Genomic DNA, 18,921 nt, shown 5'->3' with positions numbered 1-18,921 from the left:
AATTACTTTTAATCCAGGTACAATTTTTAGTTAATTTTAATTTTTATCATTTTAATATTTAGGCACAGCCTCACATTTTTCCTTAATCTTAAAGCCAAACTGTCCCAAGAATGGTCAAGAGAGGATGATGAGTAAAGATCCGGGCATGCCTATCAGTCCTCAGGCAACCTGTACACTTGTATGCTGAAGTCTCTATGACTCACTTCTGTGTTCTTGTGAACTCAGATAGCCCTTCAGAGTGTTTGATCAGCACCTTTCAGGACTAAACCAGATGCTGTAGGGTTGATTGAGATTCATGTTGATGGGATATCATAGATGAAATTGTCTCAACTTGGCTAGACCATGATTCCTAGTATTACGTGGTTGTCCTTCCTTTCCCAATGTGTCATAAATTCTAACCCCTGTTATATGAAAGAGGAAGGATACAATCTACAAGACTAGACTGTATTTTGAGTCAACCTCTTCTGAGTTTTTTTATGATCCAAATATCTTTTGAGTTATAAAAGAGACTAAACAAATGATTAAACACTAGAGGGTTGTCAATACCATGAAGAAAGATGAACCAGGAGTGTAGTGTGTTCTTTAGACCTGAATTCTCTTTGCTGAAACATTCCTAGGCTGGTGGGAAATGGATCTCTAAGAAATATTGGGCTCACAGATATTGAATGGAGATAAGAATCTTCCTCCAGAGCAAACGCAGAAAAAGCCTTTCCCTAGAGACGGTGCTCTGAATTTTACTTCTTACTTTCTATATTATGAAAGAACAGACTTTCGTTTTTTAAAGTTATCCACTTATTATTTCTGATACAGCAATATTAAATAACTATGACACACGGTGATCTCATAGACATCAGAGTAGAATTGTATTCCATAGGTTTTTTATCCGCAGATATTTCTTCTCTGGCTTCTAGAATCTACCACCTTTTCAGTTAGGAGTCCAACACTTAAATGAAATGCTTACATTCCTCAGGGGCTTTACAAAGATGGTACCCTCAAACACCAAATCCATTTCTGCTGAGTCATTCTGAGGAATGGAAACCACATTTGTTACAGAGTCAAATTGCTCCATAGGATTTCTTTGGCTATAATATTTTATGGAAGTAGATCACCAGATATCCACCCCCCCCCCACTACATTTCTGGATGGGTTCTAACCACCAACTTGTTGGTTCATAGTTCACCATTTACATCACTCAAGATATCAGTAAATCCAGAACATCTTAAAAAGACTCTTTTTGTTATTAAAAAAACCCCAAAATCACTGTCGTCAATTTGGAACCATCTCATAGCTGACCCTCCATTGGGTTTCCCAGGCTGTAAATTACATGTAAGAAGATTGTCCATCTTTCCCTCTTTGGAGTCACTGATAGATTTGAACTGCCAGAGAGGCGCAGCTTTTGGGTTAGCGATGCAACTTCCTACGGACCTGGTCACCAGAGCATGATTTTGACTCATAGCAACCCTATAACAATAAAACAATTCGTTGCTTGGTTCTGTACAATCCTCATAATCATCGCTGTGTTTTAAGTAATCATTGCAACCACTGTTGCAAGTCATAAACGTCTTGGGTGTGGTGCTGGAGAAGAGTATTGAACATACCATGGACTGCCAAGAAAACAAATAGATCAGTTCTGGAGAAGATGAAACCAAGTTTCTCTTTGGAAGCCATGATTTTGAAGCTCCATCTCATGTACTTTAGGCATGTGGCCAGGAGGGACCAGTCCCTGGAGAAGTCCATCATACTTGGAAGGGTAGAGGGACAGCACAGGAGAGGAAGATGTAGGATGAAATGGATTGACATAGTAACTAGGTTAATGGAGGTAAGTATGTTGGGGACAATGAGACTGGCTCAGGATAGGGCACGTTTCAGAGCTGTTGTACATAGGGTCACTGTGAGTCATAGGCAACTCAATGGCACATAACAACAACGTACTTTTCAAGTATAATGTCCATTATATGACTAGCCCCTCCTAAATACCTGTCCACATACATGAGATAATGTCTTACCACCCTGTTGCAACCACTTTTGAACTATCTTCAACAAAATTTTACTTGAGTGAGACATTAATGATATTATTAGATAATTTCCACATTTTGCTGAATCACTGTTCTTTAGAATGGGCACAAATATGGATCTCTTCCAAATGGTCACATAGCTATTTTCCAAATTTCTTCACATAAATGAATGAGTACTTTCAGTATTGTATCCCTTTGCTGAAATATCTCAATAGATATTCCATCAATTTCTGAAATTCCCCCCCCCCCAATGCCATCAATACATCTTGGGCTTCCTCATTCTATAGCATTTGTTCTTGATCATATTTTACCTCTTGAAATGGTTGAACATCAACCATTTCTTTTTTGGCACAGTGACTCTGAGTATTCCTTCCATCTTTTTTAAAGAAGTGGGATTTAGTGGGCGTACATCCAGTAGCACCACTTTCTCTCGAATGGGATTCCATCAGAGTGGTTCTCCAGAACTGGTATCACTGGCAAAGGTAAATGCAGGCCTCCTTGGACATGAAGGAACTCTGGTGGCCTAGTATTAAGAAGCTGTGCTGCAATCCCAGAGGCATGTATTTCAAATCTAGCAGCAGCTCTGTGGGCATTTTTCTCCCATGTAATTAACTACCTCTGAAAACCCACAGGAGGATCAACAATGGGTTATTTCTGACTTGATGGCACACAACAACAGCAGCTTTGGAGATGAATAGACTATTCCTTTGTTCCTCTCATTGCCCTCTGGAGTCAGGAGTCCCTCAGATATGGTCTGAAAACTTGTGATGTAGTCTCCTGGTAGGCTGCTATAGTAACTTTCTGAATGTGTGATAAGATTGGGAATAGGATGAGGGGATGTATGTCTGAAATGATCTTAATTCTCAAAGCATTGATTCATGAACATTTTTGCAAGGGCGTTTTCTCTCATTTATAAAGTTAACCCATGTCTATTATTTCACTATTTTTAAATAAAAATCTGATTAGAAATATTCTTTGCCCTCTCATCTGTGAACTAGATGGAGTTTCTGGTCAAGGTGAATGGTTAAGTGATCATCAACCAACCAAAAGCTTGGCAGCTTAAATCCACCCATTGATACCTGAGAATAAATGCTTAACACTCTACTCCAAAATGTTACAGGAACGGAATTCTCAGGGAAGTACAGTTAGAATCTGACCCTCAGGGTCACTATGAGTGGCAACTGGTTTGGCTTTTGGTTTTGTAACTGGACAATCACCAATCAAGCAGAAACCAAACTCTCCCATCAAATCAACTCTGACTCACAGATAGGATAGAATAGAAATCTTCCACAGAGTTTCCACAGCTGTAAATATTTTCAGAAGCAAACTGCCACATAATTTTTCTCAAAAAAATGTTTGATGGCTAACTATTGATCATTCAGTTAAGGAATCTAGCATTTAACCACTGTACCACAAATTTGATGGGACAACTCAAACTTCCAGCTGTTACCTAAGATTTATTGTTGTAAGAAAATCAAAGAGGAAGGTGCTGAACAGGGAGTATAGGACATTGGCCCGCCCCTCATCCAGGGCTAAAGCTGAATGGGTTGGCTGCCTGACTTCTCCCATCCATGCTTGTCTCTGAGGATTCAGCTGGTCTCTTTTGACATGTGGGACTTGTTTTAACCCTGAAATGACCTTGACCAGACTCATTCACATGCCAGATATGCTGTTTTGCTAAGTGTACCTTGGTCAACAGTCAATTAACTTTTGAAGCTGTTGTTAAGGAGTCTCCATTGTGCCTTTAGATTGATTACCCAAGATGGAAAACATAGATATGATTCAGAGGGTGAAAAAAGCCAAAGGTTACCCCCTGTTCCTTTATTTCTGAGTCTCCACCTTGCCTACTGCAGGGATCCAGGTGCAGAGTGAGAGGGCTTGGTGTGTTCCCTATAAAAAACCAGCAAGATCCTAGTCAGTCCTGGAACTGGGATTTGAGGACACACAACCAATATGGGCAAGCTGCTAATTCTTGCTGGTGAGTCTTTCCCAAGAAAGCCTGGCTGAGCTTTTGGGGAAGCTGCTTTTCCTTTTTTGCCGTTTTTGCTTCCACTACCTTTGCTCCAAAGCTTCCTGTTTTGCCTCCTTCCTCTCTCCAGAAATCTTGTGTTCATAACATAGTTTTCCAGGGCTGCCATAACAAAACTAACTGAATGGCTTCTAAGAACAAAAATGTATGTTCTCACCATTTTGGAGATTAGAAATACAAATAATAGCTGGGCATGATTGCTCTAAAGTCTCCAGAAGAAGATCCTTTCTATGTTGTCTTTGTATTTGGCTGTTGTTGTTTTAGTGCTTTTGAGTCGACTACAACTCATAGTGACCCTATGGACAATCAATCTAAACACTATTCTTTTCTGGGCCATCCTCATAATCTCTGACATGCTCAAGCACATCGCTTCAGTCAACATGTCAACACACCTGGTTGAGGGTTTTCTCCTTTGCTGCTCTTCCACCTTCCCCAAAATGATGTTCTTTTCCAGAGTATAACCTTTCTTAGCAACATGTGCTCTCTGCTTTTAGCCAAGATCCATCTAACATTAGCTATGATATCCCTAGTATTACAGTCTCTTCTGAACGCAGCCTGCACATCTGGCATGTCCAAAGTATGCGAGACAAAGCCTCACTATCTTCAGCACTCATGTTCAACACCACAGCTCAAAGACATCAGTTCTTCTGTTATCCTTAGACACGGTCCAGCTTTCAAGATGCAGAGCAAGTGACTAAAAAGATCATGGCCTGAATTTCTGTTTTGGCTAGCCTCAGGCATTTCTTCACATGGTTATAATTTTTCTATCTCTCTGCATTTCCCCCTCCACTTTATAGATATGTAAAAGATATTCTCATAAAGAATATTAGGAGTCTTGGTAACACAATGGTGGAAGTGCTTAACTGTTAACCAGAAGGTTGATTGTTTGAACCTATAAGCCACTCCACAGGAGAAAGAAGTAGCAATCTGCTTCTGTGAAGATTTACAGACATGGAAATCCAGTGGGGGCTGTTCTACTTTGTCCTATCAGATCATGAAAAGTTAGAATTGCCTCAATGGCAGTGGGTTTATAAGGACATCATTCAGTTGGTTTAAGAACTACCCTATTCTCCATTATGACCTCAGGTTAAGTTAACTGACATATCTTCAAAGATTTTATTTCCATAAAAGATCACATCACAAGTGCTATAGGTTAGGATATCAACATATTTTATTTTTAGAAGACACAGTCTAATCCATAACAGTGATAAAGGAAGAAAGAACCTCTAAGCATCTGAGGGCTATTATTGGAAAGAAAATAGATAACTTTGATAGACTATTTCCCCTCATGTAAAATGTGAGGAAAATTTAACCTTCTGTGATTATTTCTCATTTTAGTCACATAACAGGAGCTTGATCAAGGATCAATAAACTCTCAGGAGCAATTAGTAGAAATAAGTAGGAAAAAATGGAATAAAGCTGAAGTGTTTATGAATGTGGTAGTCTATAGTAGGCTAGTAAATACAATCATGATAAATACAAAAAAGATTCTAGTTATCAAAGATTTCATTTTACTTAATCCATAATCAACACCCACGAACACAGCAGTCAAGAAATAAAAAGACAAATTGCATTGGGCAAATCTGCTATAAAGGGCCTATTTAAAGTGTTAAAGAGCAAATATATCACTTTGAACACTAAAGTGTGCCAGACCCAAGCCATGGTGGTTTTAATTGCCTCATAGGGTTGTGAAAACTGGACAAGGAATAAAGCAGAATTAATGCCTTTGAATTATGAGGTTGGCAAAGAAAGTTGAATGTACCATTGACTGCCAGACAAATATCATCTGTCCTGAAGAAGCACAACCAGAGTGCTAGACATAGACATGAGGATGGTGAGACATTACCAAGAAGGACCAGCCTTATCAAGAAGAACATTGTGTTTAGTAAAGACCAAGAAGGACCAGCCTAATCAATAAGAACATTGTGTTGAGTAAAATACAGGATCAATAAAAAGAGGATTTAAATGGATCAACAGAATTGTTGCAACAATGGAGTAAAATGCAGCAATCTATGAAGATAATGCAGAACTTGCAATGTTGTACCTAAAGTACAACAACTATGAATACGAACCAATGGTTCCTATATTACTCCACAAACACGGACGAAGAGCTGACTATGTGCCAGGCACTATTATGGACAGTGAAAACTCGCATGTACAAGAACAGTCCCTGCTCTCAAAAAACTCACTGTCTGAGGCATTGTTGTTGTTGTTGTTAAGTTCCATCAAGTCAACTATGACTCCTAGCAACCCTATAAACATTGGACTTGAGTCCATTTTTACTGTAACTGGGTCAATCCACCTTGGTGATGGTCTTCTCTTTTGCTGGCCCTCCACCTTTCCAAGCAGGATGTCTTTTTCCAAAGACTGGCCCTTCCTAACAACATGCCCAAAGTATGTGAGACAAAACTTCTTGCCTTCAAAGAGCAGTTTGGTTGCACTTTCTCCAAGACATATTTGTTCTTTTGTCAACCTGTGGTATAGTCAGTACTCTTTTCCAACACCACAACTCAAAGGCATAGATTCTTTTTCTATTATTCTAATTAATTCTCCAACTTTCAGATACATGGCAAGTAATTGAAAAGATCATGGCTTGGATCAAGTTCATCTTAGTCTTTAGATGGACATCTTTGCTCTTCAGCACTTTGGAGAAGTCCTTTACAACAAAAGCTGTTGTCTTTAAATGTGACAAGTGCTATTAGAGACGCAAACTCACTCATTGCAGTTGAATCAAAACCTATTCATAGTTTACCCTCCATATGGTTTTTAGAGACTATAAAGCATATGGGAAGATATTGCCCATCATTCTTTCAAGGAGCGTCTGGTAAATGAACCAGCAGAGAGGCTCTGTTTTTGTGCTAGCATTGAAACTCCCCATGGACTACATCACCAAATGCAAATACTAGAAGAACCTACATGAAGAACAGGAAACCCAGTCCAAACATCATCTGTTTTGAAAAATCTTCCATGATTTCTGGGTTTCCCTAATACTCTGTGTACACCTCAATTTTATCATTCAACACTACGTTGAATCTAGATCTGACTTCCCCAGTAAGCTATAAACACCTTGAAGATAGGGAAATCTGTCTAGTTTTTCTTTTTACCTCTGGAACTCAGTACTTAATATGAACTGGTTAGAAGAACATCAAGTCCTCCTGGTTTCTGATCTCTGAATTTCTTATTATCATTGAAACTGTCATATAGTTCACTGAATGCCTACATTTCCAGTTTCTCAAAAAAGGCCTTGTAAAGTCCCATGCTGGAAAAGGATTTTTAGGGTAAAATTGTCATCAGGCCCCAGCTTTCTTCTTCATCTACTAACAAGCAATGCCCAGGTCTCGTCCTTCCCAGCTAGGGCAGCGATGATCCTGAAATCCTCTGATCAATGTCTCTTTTCCTTTGTAGCGTTGGCCCTCCTGCTGCAGCTGGGTAAGTTTCCCATATAAGAGTGGGGGGGCCAGGGTACCTGTGGCTTTAGGAAACTATTTACGGCAGGATTCTTCCATAACTTCTCTGATATTCCAGGCACAGCAACCAAAATTGTCTGTTACTTTACCAACTGGAGCCAGTACCGCCCTGGGATTGCACGCTACATGCCTGAGAATGTGGACCCTTGCCTCTGCACACATATCATCTATGCCTTTGCTGGCATGGCCAACAACCAGATCAAAACCATCGAGTGGGATGATGAGGCCCTCTATGCTGGCATCAACAGCCTCAAAAACTAGTGAGTTCTGGACTTGGGCTCAGTGCTGCGTTGTAAACTCTTGCTTGGGCATTTCTAAAGTTTCCTGAAAGGGACCAATACCAGGATTCTTATTAGCCTTTTGAGTGCTGTCCACAATCACTCTTATGTCTTTTTGGTAGAGCCGTCATCCCAGTCAGATCCATAAGCCTACTAGCAGAGTTGGGAATGCATTCAAAGAGTATTTATAATATACTCTAAGGGTACCTATGGCAAGAAGGCATCTTGTTATTATAGAAAGTTCTACTCCCAAGAAAAAGTTACAGATGTGGGCTGCTCAGGTATGGGACATGAGGGCAATGGGACTGACCAGTACATGATCTAGTCAGTGCAATTTCATTTACATTGGTATACTTCTGTTTCCAGCAACACAGAACTGAAAACCCTGTTGTCTGTTGGTGGCTGGAATTTTGGAACTCAAGGGTAAGACCTTTCTTTAATGCCTGTATAAGTCCAGATTGCTCAGTCTCTTTTAAACTCAAGGGCTCTGAGTTACTCTGAAGGAGATGGCCCCTGGTTCTCAGATTCCAGTTTATACATTTCAGAATGCGTATCTGATCAGCTCTCCCTGAAATCTGACTTACTTCTATCACAGCTCTTGCTTTGTATGCTGGCAACAACCCTACAGGCTAGAGTAGAACTGAATCAGGGTCTCCAGACTGTAATCTTAAAAAAGCAAACTGCTTTATCGCTCTCCTGAGGACTGCCTGATGGATTCAAGCCTCTGATCTCTAAGTTAGCGGCTTACCTGTTATGCCATCAGGACTCCTCCTACATCATGATTCTTATCACATTGTATTTTAATTAATTCTTTACATTCCTCTATATGAACTCCTTAGTCTCCTACTGGGTAAAGGATTAAAACGCTAAGCCAAAGGTGTTGGTTCAAATCCACTCGCTGCTCTGAGGGAGAAAGATGGGCAATCCCCTTCTATGTAATTTACAGCCTCTGAAAACCCACTGGAGGAGGACCAGCTGTGGGTTAGATCCAATTCAATAGCAATGAGATTGTCTTTGAGATATGATCTCCTCCAGGAGATGATCTAATTACCACTGTCACTACTCAGATAATATTGAGTTTATTAAGACTCATAGATGCCCTAATATACAGAGTAGAACTGACCCATCATATTTGTGAGGCTACAAATCTCAATATGAGCAGGCTACCCATGTTTCTGTCAAGGAGTGAGTGATGGGTCCAGCCCTTCACCCACTGAGCTACCAGGGTTCCTTGCTATCGCTACAGCACTCACTAAATGCCAGCTGAATGACTAAATACTTGAGTGTGTGTCGAGGCAAAGAGTGAAAAGGCTAAATGACAAGTGGGGTCTGAGAGGCTTAGGAAATGATTTCGTCCCTGCTCCCTCCCAGAACACACCGCAGGAAAGTCTTGCTCTTGAGAGAATCCATGTCAAAGCCCAATGTTTCCACTAAGACCATGTTGTTGTTGTTGTTGTTGTTGTTATGTGCCGTCGAGTTGCTTGTGACTCATAGTGACCCTATGTACAACATCCCTAAACTCTGCTCTGTCCTGTGCCAATCACACCATCCCCAATACACCCATCCCAATTACCCCAGTCACTGAATCAATCCACCTCATAGGGGGCCTTCCCCTTCTGTGCTGTCCCTCCACCCTCCCAAGCATGATGTCCCTCTCCAAGGACCTGTCCCTCCACCCTACCAAGCATGATGTCCTCTCCAAGGACCTGTCCCTCCTTGCAACATGTCCAAAGTATGTTAGATGGAGCCTCGGAATCCTTACCTCCAAGGTGCTGCCCAGTTTAACCCTTTCCAGGATGAATCAGTTTGTTTTCCTAGCAGTCCATGGTATTCTCAATACTCTTCTCCAGCACCACAGCTCAAAGGCATAATAACTTGTAAATTCCAGATTCTCTGACATGGTGGCCACTGCTGAGAACCGCCAGACCTTCATCCAGTCAGCCATCCAGTTCCTGAGGAAGTACGACTTCGATGGACTGGATATTGATTGGGAGTACCCTGGAAATCGTGGCAGCCCACCTGACACCCAACAGCTCTTCACTGTCCTATTGAAGGTAATGCTCCCTCCTCTTGTCCAATGAACATAAGATCTGGCCCAGAATGGCCATGGACTCTGAGGAAGGTTCTGAAAGGCTGAATACACTTGACTGCAGTGTGGCTCTCAGCCTTGCTGGCTCAGTCCCATTTCTTTTGTACAAGATCAGGTCTTTCTTTCAAGGAAAAATTACATCAGGCCAAGAGAGGCTGGTGTACAACAATGTGATGACAGTTGATAGATTTACTGTGGGAAATGTAACTGGCAAAAGAAGCTGGTTTCAAGCCATCTCTGTCCTTAGGCACAGATAACACGTAAGAAGGAAAGTATCCCTCAAATCTTTGCTTTGTTGAACAGTGTCTAGACAAGCTGAGTTAATTACTGACATAATCAGGCTGATTTTTCTGATAAGGTTCCATTTGCAGGGCAGGGAGCAATTTCCCCCCCTCTTAATATACCCCCCCAGCTATTTAAAAGTTTAACAAGTTCTTGAGAGAGAGTTCACAGTTTTCCTCAGGAATCAACAACAGCTGATAGGTGCACAGAGCTCTAAACCGAGCACTTTGAAACTTTCTTTGTAAGAACTGTGACCGTGTCTCCTGCTCGCTAGTACCCTTTTCAATCTGAGTCCACTGACTTTGATTCACAGGAAATGTATGAGGCTTTCGAGCAAGAGGCCACCCAGACTAACAAGCCCAGGCTGCTGATTTCTGCTGCTGTGTCAGCTGGCAAGGGCACCATTGAGACTGCCTACCAGATCCCTGAGATGTCCAAGTAAGTAAACTCCAAGCCTAGGGTCAGGGCTCAGCAATCCTGAGGCCCTCACCACAGGTCAAGTAGATGCCAGACACCAGCAGTCAACTCAGATACCTGCAAGGAGAAGATTCTGCCTCAAAGGAATAAAATGGCATGAGTGTTTGAGGGAGAGATGTGTTTTTGTTTGTAAGTTTGTTTCCATGGTTCAGGAGTGGCATCCACTTCCTATGCAATGTGTGCTTGGAAACTCTATGAACTTTGAGAAATGACAATAGTTATAGAAAGGCTTCAGTCTTTTGTTCATAGGGTCGCTGAGTTGTGCTCGACTCTACAGCAATAAACAATAACAACTATGGTAAAAGGCTATTTGGAGAAGGTTAATTGGGTATCAAACTTCTACAAGACCTGAAGAATAACAGTGAATCTTATGGCATAAACAATACATTTTGTAGGGTCTAGAAGCTTTTAAAGTGGAGATTAGGATGAAGGGCCTGATTTCCCTTGGGCCACTTCTTTACCCCTTTTACCCTCTCCTCAACTACCTAAGGTACATGGACCTTATCAACGTTATGACTTATGACCTAAGGGGCTCTTGGGAAGGCTTCACAGGAGAGGACAGCCCCCTGTTTGCAGGACCTAATGACCAGGGAGACTACAAATACTTTAATGTGGTGAGTGTGAAATTGGTTCAACATAGTCGGTCCCAGAAGCTATCTTCAAAACATTTCCTGGGTCCCCTGACCTAAGTGGTCAAGGAAGCTAGGGTGTACTGGGTAAAGAAGACAAGTATTTTAGTGTCCCAATCTTTCTATTCTCTCCTAATCTAACTTATGTTCTCTATTTCCTTGTTCCTACGATTACTTTTCCTTATCTTTTACCATAAAAAAGTAGAATAATTGTTTTGGATAATCATAATCATATTTTTTTAAAAATACAATTTCTATTGGTACTAGAAGCACATTTTATGATCCATCCTATCCCACTCTTTTCTTCTTTTTTCACCCTCGTGCAATCTCACAAGGTTTATCTTTCTAACTTTGACAGCTAAATAAGCTCTAACGATGAGTTTGAATAGTTAAATAGACTGGATGCGATTTCAGCAAAGAATCAAGGAGGGAATTAAATATTGGCATGAAAATGTCTCCCAGGTGGTTATCCTTTGCTCAAATGACTCTGAGTTGCCGCATTCAGCCAAGTGATGGATGAATTCCAGTCATGCCCCAAATGCTAAATCCAATATGAAGAGAGAAGAAAGAATCATTTATTCCCAGTTGACACTGGGCTCTGTTGTGTAAACAATAGTCTTATTGACGAGGATGCCTCTGATACCCATTCTAGAAAGGGGGGTCGCTCCTTTCCGTTCTACCAGGTGGGGTTGTGAGAGAAGCTTGACCAGTTATTGTGTCTGTAATTGCCAGAAAATCGTGCAGAGTATCCAGGCTATTCTACAGGCTTTTGGGTGCCTGTTCAGCTATTTCCTAATAGTATTACTTCCTTTCCTTGCTCTCAGGACTATGCAATGAACTACTGGAAGAACCAAGGTGCCCCTGCTGAGAAACTGATGGTGGGCTTTGGGGCTTATGCCCGTACCTTTACTCTCACAAACCCTGCCAACCATGGCCTGGATGCTCCCACCTCTGGTCCTGGGAAGGCTGGGCCTTATACTCAAGAGGCTGGGACCCTCGCCTACTTTGAGGTAATGTCTTCAGATGGCCCGGTTAATCCATTCTTTCTGCTCTTAAAAGATTGAAGATATTTCCATGGGTAAAGAAACTATACTTTGATTTTTTAATGGAGGGCATCCTTTTTATTGGCTGCTCTGAGTGTGTTGCTGTGCTTGTGTATGTAGTGGGGATACAATATCTTAAACTTTTTAATCTTTCAGTGTAAATGTGCATCTTTAATACAAAACTTACTGAGCAAAAATGGCAATTCAGGCTCTGTTCGAAAAGGATTTTTATCTATAATCTCATTTACTCTCATGACAAATTATGAGGTACTGTTTTTTATCCCCGTTTGAAGAAGACACTTGGTTAAGTGTTTAATAAAGTAATTTCTGCAAGGCGATGAAGCTATTATCTATCTATAAGCAGAACTGAGGAAAAAACCAAGTTGTTCCATTCCAGTATCTCATATTTTAACCATTATGCTTTGCCATCTTCTTGTTAGCTCTTTGGTGACAAATACTCTTTCAAAGAAGAATGAATAAATTCATTTCAAAGGAAAACTAGGCACAAAGCAAAAAGAGGCCACTGTATCCATTGTTACACAGATGGCTATTGGCAGACTCTGGACTGGAGTGTATGGCTCCTCCTCCATCCAGCACGCTCTACACTGGCTCTCTAGGCGGACAATCAGGGCAGAAGAACTGGGGTGATGTCGCAATCAAGTCCTCTTATTCATAGCAAAGGAAGACCCACGAAGGAGAGGGGGGGAAGAGGGAAAGGTGACCAGAGTAAAGAGAGACCCACCTGAGCCCTGACTGCTCCTCTTGTACCTGTCCCAGGTCTGCTCCTTCCTGAAAGGAGCCACTGTGGTGTGGAACGCCCCCCAGGAGGTGCCCTATGCCTACAAGGGCAATCAGTGGATCGGGTATGACAACCCCAAGAGCTTTACCCTCAAGGTAAGGTCCTGCACACTCTCCATTTGTTTGGTTGGAAGGGGGCTTAGGGACCTACTTTTACAATGCCTTTAGCTGTAATAGCAGAAAACATTTGCAAGAGAGAGGGAAGGTGAAATAAGACCTAAAAAAGGGCCCCAACAAACCAAAGTCAAATTAAAAAGATAAATAAACAGAAACTAAAAAAAGAAGACCCGAGTCTCACATGAGCAAGTGCCCCAGAGCCTAGAAGTTGGAGCGGCCTCTGCTGCCCCATTTGGTAGCAACCGGCTTCTCTCCTTCCTTCCTTCCTTCCTTCCGCCCCCACACCTCATCCTCCTCCCATCCCCTGAGATGTTAATTGCATCACCTGCCATACTTTGATCTTGATCCAACTCTCCTACTTGTGCTTCCTGAGGCAGACATGCTTCCTCACACCTAAGGCCACTGTGAAGGGCACAGTGTTTCCTTGCTTGCTTACAGCGAATCCCTGTGGGCTCAGTGAAAGCTGGGAGGCAGAGATTTCTCAGACCATGAGGCTTCAGCTCATGGGCCTGTACATACTCAGGTCTGAGAAGGCTATGACTACTGCTTACAAATTTCAGGCCTCTTCTCCTCTCTATCTCCTTATCTGGACACATTGCTGTAGAAAGGGCTCTATGTCTCTTATAACCTCAACCAACCCAAGTCTAGTTAAGACAAGCCTTCTCAGAAATATGTGATAACAATGGACAAAGAAAAAGGAAAGCTTGGAACTCAAGATCCTCTTTCTTTCTTTGTATGAAAATATGTCTATTGATTCCTCAAAACTGCTACAGGACAGCCACTCCTATAACTGTCTCCCCACAGGGGGTCATTGGTCTCCTGTGTCATCTTGAAGCAGTATCTTGCTGTACCCTTGCAAGGACACCCCACAGTCCATCTCCCACCCCGCTCTGACTTTCTCTTCCAGGCTGAATGGCTGCTGAAGAACAACTTTGGAGGGGCCATGGTCTGGGCCATTGATCTAGACGACTTCACAGGCACTTTCTGTGGACAAGGCAAATACCCTCTAATGAATGCCATCAAATCTGCCCTCGGTGTCTCCACGCCCAGTAAGTGATTAATGCCTACCAGCCACAAAGCAACACATCAAACAGGGTTAAGAAAGAGGAAAAGGCAGTACAGAGTGCCTCAAAGCCTAGCTTCAAGGAGACCCTCCTGCACATTTTCTACACATCTGATATACCTGTGGGAAGTGTATTTAGGGCCCAGAAATAGACCTAGGTAGCCTGCCTCAGGTAACTGGTGAGTGATGGCATTACTGAGAGCAGAAGGACCTATCAGTATTTCTAGGGGTTGTCCTGTGGGATCCATCCAGTAAGGCCTTGATACAGTTGTTTGAACAGATTTGAGGCTGGGGAAGAGAATCAACACACCAAACACATGCTATTGATTTAAGAAGATTTCACTGAGTTGGGCTTCCGAGGCCATAAGTCTTTATTTAAGGAGACTGTCCATTTTTTCTTATAGAGCACCTGGTGGATTCAAACTACCATCATTTAAGTTCTTAGCACAACATACAATGCATCATGCCACCAGGGTTCCAGAAACACCTAGTCTCCTATTCCTAACCAGCTAACTTCAGTTTTTATCAACTTTGCTGTGCAAAGGGATCAAAAGGTTAAGAAATGCAAGAAGGGAAGGGGAGAAGGAAAATTCTGGGAGATGTCCAACTTGTGTTTTTCTAGAAGTGGGTAGCTGATTACACCTGGTCTCAACACAATTCTACTCTGGGTCCCTTGTGGCTGGAAAGCCATAGGAAATGCTTTAACTCTATCATAGGTCTATTTGTTCTCTTAGTCTCAATTCAGTCTTCATACACATTTTGGGAGACAGTTGTTACTATGCTGCATATCATGCTTATTGTAAGATGTTTGACATGCACCATCTAATTTAATTTTCATAGACATTCTAAGAGGTATTACTATCATGCTACCATATTGTTGTAGTTGTTGATTGCCTTCAAGTCAAGCATGACTGATAGCAAGCCTATGAACAAAAGGCTTAAAGCCCCTCTATAACTACAGACATTTATCAAAGTTCATAGAGTTTCCGGAGGCATCACAGAAGTGAGCAAAAGGAGTGAAATATTTCAGATGCAAAAGGACAAATATTGCATGGTGCCACTGTTGTAAAATGGGACTGATATCAGGGTTGGGGTAAGACTGAGAAAAACTGGATAAACTATGTCTACTGCACTGAAACAAATGCGGGAGTGAATAATTTAAAAGCTATGTATGATAGGGTCTTATGGTTATCATAGGAGTCCACAATTAAGGTTGCATAGTGAAATATACTTGGGGCGGTGGGAGGGGTGTGCGGGGATTGTGTACCAGGGACGGAGTCTTTCTTTTACTTTTGAAAGAGAGGAGCGAACTTGGTGGGGAGGGAGGGCTGGGCAGGGAGAGAAGTGCAGCAATGAATGAATGGAAATCCAGAATCTCTGTAAATGCTCATGAAAATTATTTTTTTAAAAAAAAAGAAGTGAGCAAAAGGAGGCTCAGAGAATGGAATAACACTCAAAGTTGCGTAGCTAATGGCAGAGTAAGACTATGAACTAGGTTTCAGGTGAGACCATTTAATCACTGGTCAGCTATCTGTGCCCTTTCTGGGAAGGGCCCACTGTGACTCTGCAGACATGACACTTCTGCTGTGAAAGGAGTTCCCTCCTGAGTCAGTAGAGAGCCTTTCCTTTCTCTCTGCAGGTTGCAGAGTACCCACCTCTACCCTGGGCACCACTGTGGTCCCCATCGTCACTGCTGCTCCCGGGGGTGGCAGCGCTGGTGGTAGTGGTTTCTGCGCTGGAAAGTCCAACGGTATCTATGCCAATCCCACCAACAAGCGTGCCTTCTACAACTGCATGGACGGGCATACCTATGAAGAGGCTTGCCAGTCTGGCCTGGTCTTTGACACTAGCTGCTCTTGCTGTAACTGGGCTTAAGTCATTCATCTATTGGACCCCTAAGGGATAGTACGAAAGAAGGATAATTAAAGGAAAGTTTTGCATCAGATGTCAAGGTGTCTGTTACTTTATAAATCTGCATGACATTGCCTTACATGTAAAAGAGAATTCCTTCAACTCCTCCTTCCATGTACCTGAATCCCAAAGGTCTCTGGCGGATGCAGGACGGTCTGATGCTCAGACCTCCCTTAGTATCTCTGTGGGCAGTTTTCTTTTACCGGATGCTTCCTAAATCCAGGGGAGTGAAAAATGAGAGGTTCTGGAGCTGACTCCTTCTTTTTCATAGAGATGCCTCCAAAGGATCCTATAGAGAGACTTAGAATAGAAACTTGAGTCAGGACATTTAATTTATGGCATCACCTTCTTAGGAATTCTTCCTTCACCAAATTAATTCCTCTCCCAAGTTCAGGGTTAAGCAATCTGAAACAAGCTTGGCTTGTTCTTGGAGATTGAGCATGATGGGTTCTGTTCCAGGTGGTATATGTCTGCCACTCCCTCATCTCTGAGTTTAAAGCAAAGACCATCACCACTGATTTCAAAATTATCTTAAAAAAACGGATTCTCACTTTTTGGCATACAGTAACAAACACCACCACCACCACCACCACACACACACACACACACACACAGGATAAAGAGGGATTTAAAATTTAAGTGGCTAAATATTTTAGTGTTTTTCTTCTCACTTAAAGAAGGAAGGTAGGACATTATCAGATGAAATTAAAAGGAAATTGGATTTCCATTTCCTTGTATCAGGATTTTAAGTGTTGATTATTTTACAAGATTGGTTTGGTAACCACAGCTTTATAGTTTTGACTTTGTACTAGAACATAATATAAATAAAGAAAAATATACCTACCTTCACATCCAACATTAGCTCATTATCACTCTACAGCCACACCACACTCCAATGTGTCTTTCAATTCCCTCAGGGAAAGCAATAAGGAAGCCAAAAGAAAGGGAACATTATATAGGGTTATTGTTGTTACGTGTCATTGTTCATAGCTGACTCTACAACAGCTTTTTAGAGGCATTAACATGAACAGAAGGAGATTGCCTATCTTTCTCCCACATTAAAATAAGGTTTGTGTTGTTATATACCCTTGAGTCAGAACCAACTCATAGCTGACCCTCCAGTGGGTTTTTAGAGGCATTAAAACTTATCATATTCCCATCATCACTGCCTGAATTTATGAAATCTTGACTTTTTATTATTCTACTTAAGAAATGTAAGTAGTAATGCAAGATTCTGGTATGTTGTTCATAAAGTTGTTGAGTCCTAGATGACTCGACAGCACCTAACAACAACAGTAAGTAGTACATTATACTAAGATATACAACAAAGTTTAAATATTAAAAATACATAGGACCCCCCAGAAAAAACAAAAAAAAAACACCCAAACTTATGGGAGGAAATTGTCCATCTTTATTTCCTGGAGCACCTGATAGATTTGAACTATGTGCTTTCAACTTTGTATCACAGCTCCTTACCACTAGACCACGTGAGCTTCCTTGTTGTTGTTATGTGCCATCGAGTCGTCTGAGACTCATAGCAACCCTATGCACAACAGCCCTAAACCCTGCTCTATTCTGTGCCAACTTTATTGTCTCTGACACACCTACCACTGTTACTCCAGTCACTGAATCAATCCATCTCACCGAGGGTAGAGGGTCTTAATAATTTTCTGGATAGTGTGACCACTCTTGTTTGAAATAATCACACTGCTGAGAGACACTGTAGTTCACAGAGCAAGAAAGCTATGCCTGTTTACTGGGGGGAGTCAGAGTTGAACCTTTTCTACAAAACTGGCACTATCAGTGAGCAGAAGGTCTGGAAGCTCATCTCCCTCCCTCCCTCCCTCCTCGCCTTTTGCTATATAAGCAGACGGAAACATCTCAGTTTGGGATAGTAACTCATTGCTACTGAGTCAGTTCCAACTCGCAGCAAACTTCCTCTGGGTTTCCAATACTGTAAAATTGTAACCAGCGGAGGCTGGGGGAGCCTACTGATCTTGACCCACCAAGTCGATGGCAGATGCCTTTGAGTGAGCAGTGCAATTCACTACGAACTAGCTACCAGAGTACCTGTTTGAGAATAGTGCTGGCTTTTAGTTACTGTATCCCTCTCATTTAACAATTATTCTGGTTTTTAAATTTTGGTTTCAGTGTTTTAACTAGATGTACTGAAGTTTTCTAGAATTAATTGTGACAATTGCACTTTTTACACTTTCAGTTTCTGCCATGGTCAGGACACAAAATTCTTATTTTAATAAATATTTCTATTTAAACCTTCACCATGATATGGATTGAATTGTGTCCCTCAAGAATACATGTTGGAATCTTAATTCTAAATCCGTAACCCCGTTTGGAAACCAGGTTTTATATATTATGTTGATAAGACCATATCCTAAAAGATCTAGTGGCTTTGTCGTTCCTGTTACATGTTTTCTAGTCCAGAATGACTCATAGTGACCCTATGTACAACAGAGTCATTTCATGCACTGTTCTTATCATCTCTGACACACTTGAGACCACTGCTGCAGTCACTGTGTCAATTTATCTGGCAGAGGATCTTCCCCTCTTTTTCTGACCGTTTACCCTTCCAAACATGATGCCCTTTTCCAAGGAGTACCCTCATAGCAATATGCCCAAAGCATGTTGTTGTTGTTATATGCCGTCGAGTCGCCTGCGACTCATAGCGACCCTATGTACAACAGCCCTAAACTCCGCTCTGTCCT

General features: G+C 41.7%; 1 protein-coding gene across 1 annotated transcript; it reads left to right on the top strand.

Annotated features, from left to right (window-relative positions):
* The first annotated feature begins 3,968 nt into the window (after positions 1-3,968).
* On the top strand, positions 3,969-16,162 carry CHIA (chitinase, acidic). The gene is made up of 11 exons (XM_006899288.1): positions 3,969-3,993; positions 7,450-7,473; positions 7,570-7,771; positions 8,156-8,212; positions 9,678-9,843; positions 10,474-10,598; positions 11,128-11,251; positions 12,091-12,276; positions 13,087-13,203; positions 14,132-14,273; positions 15,927-16,162. Exons 1-11 carry the CDS (start codon positions 3,969-3,971, stop codon positions 16,160-16,162), a joined length of 1,404 nt encoding a protein of 467 aa, XP_006899350.1.
* Positions 16,163-18,921: the final 2,759 nt, after the last annotated feature.

The sequence above is a fragment of the Elephantulus edwardii genome, unplaced genomic scaffold (genome assembly GCF_000299155.1).
Source record: "Elephantulus edwardii isolate Elephantulus edwardi_28Jun2011 unplaced genomic scaffold, EleEdw1.0 scaffold00252, whole genome shotgun sequence".
NCBI classification, from domain to species: Eukaryota; Metazoa; Chordata; class Mammalia; order Macroscelidea; family Macroscelididae; genus Elephantulus; species Elephantulus edwardii.
This window is presented reverse-complemented; position numbering and strand designations above follow the sequence as displayed.

Coding starts and splice junctions, on each gene's coding strand:
- CHIA (XM_006899288.1), top strand. CDS start 3,969: ATGGGCAAGCTGCTAATTCTTGCTG. Junction 7,772..8,155: donor ATCAACAGCCTCAAAAACTA/GTGAGTTCTGGA, acceptor TTCTGTTTCCAG/CAACACAGAACTGAAAACCC. Junction 14,274..15,926: donor CCTCGGTGTCTCCACGCCCA/GTAAGTGATTAA, acceptor TTCTCTCTGCAG/GTTGCAGAGTACCCACCTCT.